Source organism: Salarias fasciatus, chromosome 18 (assembly GCF_902148845.1).
Source record: "Salarias fasciatus chromosome 18, fSalaFa1.1, whole genome shotgun sequence".
NCBI lineage: Eukaryota > Metazoa > Chordata > Actinopteri > Blenniiformes > Blenniidae > Salarias > Salarias fasciatus.
In genome coordinates, this window is record NC_043762.1 from 9835138 (window position 1) to 9838825 (window position 3688).

General features: G+C 47.7%; 1 protein-coding gene across 1 annotated transcript; it reads left to right on the plus strand.

Moving 5' to 3' along the window:
• The first annotated feature begins 306 nt into the window (after positions 1-306).
• LOC115405391 (acyl-coenzyme A thioesterase 1-like) lies at positions 307-3395 on the plus strand. Its single transcript, XM_030114955.1, has 3 exons — positions 307-763; positions 2506-2693; positions 2787-3395. Exons 1-3 carry the CDS (start codon positions 307-309, stop codon positions 3393-3395), a joined length of 1254 nt encoding a protein of 417 aa, XP_029970815.1.
• The last annotated feature ends 293 nt before the right edge of the window (positions 3396-3688 follow it).

Sequence of the window (3688 nt, forward strand, 5' to 3'; positions counted from 1 at the left end):
ATGTCTAATAAACTATCGAAACACTAGTTTGCTCTTGGTTGGGCTTTGAGTCATCCTCGGCCCTGACATTAATAGATGCATTAGAAGCATGACAGAGAGCTGCCGGTGTCTGGAACAATGGCATGATATCTAGAGATATAGTTGGATAAAAACAATGGTAAGACATTAAAATAAGAGTGGGAACTGGAGAGCTGTGGCGGCCACTCCAGGTCACTCCAGGTCATTCCTGGAACCCCAAAATCAGAGTGAGCCAATAACTGAAGATGACCAACTAATTTGGGGTCTTTTCTTTTTCTATCAGGTAACATGTCCTCACAAGTGAGACTGCAGCTGTTGCCGAGGGCCAGGTGTTTGTTTGATGAGCCCATCCAGGTGAAGGTGGCCGGGTTGAAGTCGTACCAGGTGGTCACCATGAAGGCCAGATCAACAGACGAGAGATGGGTGCTCTTCAACTCTTCTGCCGTCTACAGAGCCGACGAGAGCGGGGAGATCGACCTGAACAGAGACCCCTCGCTCAGCGGGAGCTACGTCGGGGTGGAGCCCATGGGCCTGCTGTGGTCGCTGAGTCCAGAGACCTTGCACAAGCATTTCACCAAAACTAAAGCACTCATCCCCCACGTGGTGAAGATCTCTGTGCATGAGGAAGGGGAGGAGGGCCAGATGTTGGCTGAGGTGACCAATGAGAGGTTTCTGATTGCTGACGGGGTCAGTCGAGTTCCTGTCAGCGAGGGAAATATCAACGGAGTCCTCTTTACACCTCCAGGTTCTTGCTGCCTCTTTGACTGGGAATATGGGAAAATTCTCACACACATTTTCCATTGGACAGACAAAACATGTAATTGTGATGATCTTCATTTCATAAACAAACATATTGAGAGTGTTTGACTTTCTATTAAATGATCATCAGACTAACAAGAGCTAATGATTGTGATTGTTGTGACACAAACAAGATGTGAATCTGTGGGTTGTTTCACAAAACCAGGAGAAGGGATTAAGGATAACGGCCCCCAGGAGAACTTCCTCTCCTGGTGGAGAGAGGGATGCCACTCTGGTTGTCTTGGTCAATCCATGATTCTGTGATCTATCGCGGGGGACTTTTTAGGCAATTGCTTGCGATAGTAGATACTGGATTGGTTTCATTTGGCTTGATAAATCTATGTGTTCCCATTCTGGATTGGTCTTTTGTCCAACAAGTAAGCCTGCATCCTCTTGTTTTGGATTGAATCAGCAAGGCTTAGGCCCGATCCCATTTCTCTTTCTAGCCCTCCCCCTTGGCCCTACCCCTTTGCCCTACCCCGATGAAACGGAGTGCTAAGGGATAGGGCAGAAAGTAAACCCCTCCGAATTGGGACACCCCTCCGACAATTGCGTACGTCATCAGTAGTCGCCGCTGCCGATGACGTAGCAGATGCGACAATTGTTTGCCAAAGAAGAATGTTTTTCTTACATTTTAAAACTTTATTAATTGACAAAATACTAACATTTGTAATATAATGGAGTCTGATGGTTCCATATGTCTTACTTTGTGCATGATGCGGTGGTGGCAGTGGCTGGGAGGTTGGTTGATTCACGACAGCTGTGTGTGTGTGTGTGTGTGTGTGTATGTGTGTGTGCGTGGTTATTGTTGTGTTTTGTATTTTTGGTTTTGTTTAGTTCTCTTGTCAATTCATTGTATTATGACTATTATGGTTGGCCCTTTTTTATGCCATGTTCCTTATGTTAATTGTCATTTCATTCAGAGGAACCCCTTGAAAACGAGATGATGCATCTCAAGGGGTTACTCCTCTATAAATAAATGTTGAATCAATCAATTTATGAACTTCTTTTGTTGCGGATGCCGCCATCTTGCCGATCTTGGAAGGCTTTCTGAGAAATCTGTCATCCAGTGGCAGCGGTGGCGAGGGGCGCTTGTTTTGGTCTCCTGGACCGTCACTGGCGGGCGGGGTTAATTCACTTCCGCATTGGCGGGGGCGCTCGTTTCCCACCCGCGCATTCCAGGTGGGCAGTGTTGAAGAAACCAGTTTATGGAAAATAATCGTCTATCTGTTGTGTTTGGAATGCGCCTGGAATGCGCGGGTGTGGAAACGAGCGCCCCCGCCAATGCGGAAGTGAATTAACCCCGCCCGCCAGTCATGGTCTACGCTGACAGAACAGGCGCCCCTCGCCATCGGCCGCTACTGGATCATACCCCTCCGTTTGGAGTGTGCCTCTCGAGAATCTCCTTTTGGAGGGGTGACTGGCCCTCCTTCTTGGCCCTACCCCTACATCATAATGACAATTGGGACACTCCTACCCCTCCACATGAACGCGCAAAACGAGGGGAAGGGCCAAGGGGGAGGGCTGAGGGGTGAAATGGGATTCAGCCTAAGTCATTTATCCTGGATGTCTGAATCCTACGTTTGTGTCGCAGTCCCCCGGGGTCCTAATTAGCAGTGGCACTGGCCTAATGGAGGACATGTGTCTATAATCCACCAGGTAACATTGGTTTTATCGTTTCTGTTCCAGGAGAAGGACCGTTTCCTGCTGTGTTGGATTTGTGCACCGTCATGTCTGAGACAAGAGCCTGTTTGCTCGCCAACAAAGGCTTCATGGTTCTCACTGTAGCTGTGTTCAATGACAAGCCCCGCGACATTAAAGAATTGCACTTGGACCCCCACCAAGAAGCAGTTGACTACTTACTGAAACAACCAAAGGTGAGTCTTGTCAAACTTCTAATCTCACACTGAGACAAACCAGTCACACAACATTCGTTCTACTCTTCATGCTCTCTAATGGCTGTTTCACAGGTGGGCAGCAAAGGAGTTGGAGTGTTGTCTCGATCGAAGGGAGGAGATGTGGCGTTGGCACTTGCTGTCTTTGTGCCTGGCGTTGAGGCCATAGTGTGGATCAATGGATGCAGTGCTAGTAGCGGCTTTCCTCTTTTCTACAGAAAGTGTCGGATCCTCTCACCATTGCCATTTGACATAAGCAAGGCAATCCCCACTGAGTCAGGAGCAAGCATCATTAAGCACATTCTTGAAAATCCCCTGGCAGAGGAGAACAAGGGCAGCCTGGTCCATGTTCAGAAAGTCAAGGGGCGTTTGCTCTTTGTGGCTTCAGGAGACGACCTGAACTGGGACAGCAAGGGCTACATGGACGAGATGGTGGAGAGACTGAAGCGCTATGGAAAGAACAACTTTGAGAGTGTGTACTATCCTCTGGCTGGACACTTACTGGAGCCACCGTATTACCCCTTCTGCCCCTCTAGTTTACATGGCGTGGTTCCTTTCCCAATCCTTTGGGGAGGCGAGCCCACAGCTCACATTGCAGCTGAAGAGGATCTTTTGGAGAAGATCCAAGAGTTTCTTAAAACTCACCTGAGCTGTGATCTTGCAAAAAGTACATCGAAGTTATAGATTTAACTGGACTGACAGGGAAGACAGCGACTGAAAAACACTGCATGTCAAAATCACCAACACAGAAAGAGCAAGGACCATGTTTGTGGTGAGAAACTGGAGAATGGAAGCATCACTCCATGGGAGCTGAAGTGGCAGCAGAACATCAGACACCCCAAGGTGGAGTCTAAATCCAAGGGGTTAATCCTCAAAGAAAACAAACTTTTTTTTTTTTTTTGTGCAAAATGTAGTAAACCTTTTCCATACATAGTGTGTCATGAGATGTCCTCAACTGTTTTTTTTTTTCGATATTA

Bases quoted from the DNA above. Each gene is read 5' to 3' on its own strand.
- LOC115405391 (XM_030114955.1), top strand. From the start codon at position 307: ATGTCCTCACAAGTGAGACTGCAGCTGTTGCCGAGGGCCAGGTGTTTG. The intron at 764-2,505 runs GTTCTTGCTGCC...TTTCTGTTCCAG, and splicing joins AGTCCTCTTTACACCTCCAG to GAGAAGGACCGTTTCCTGCT. The intron at 2,694-2,786 runs GTGAGTCTTGTC...GCTGTTTCACAG, and splicing joins ACTTACTGAAACAACCAAAG to GTGGGCAGCAAAGGAGTTGG.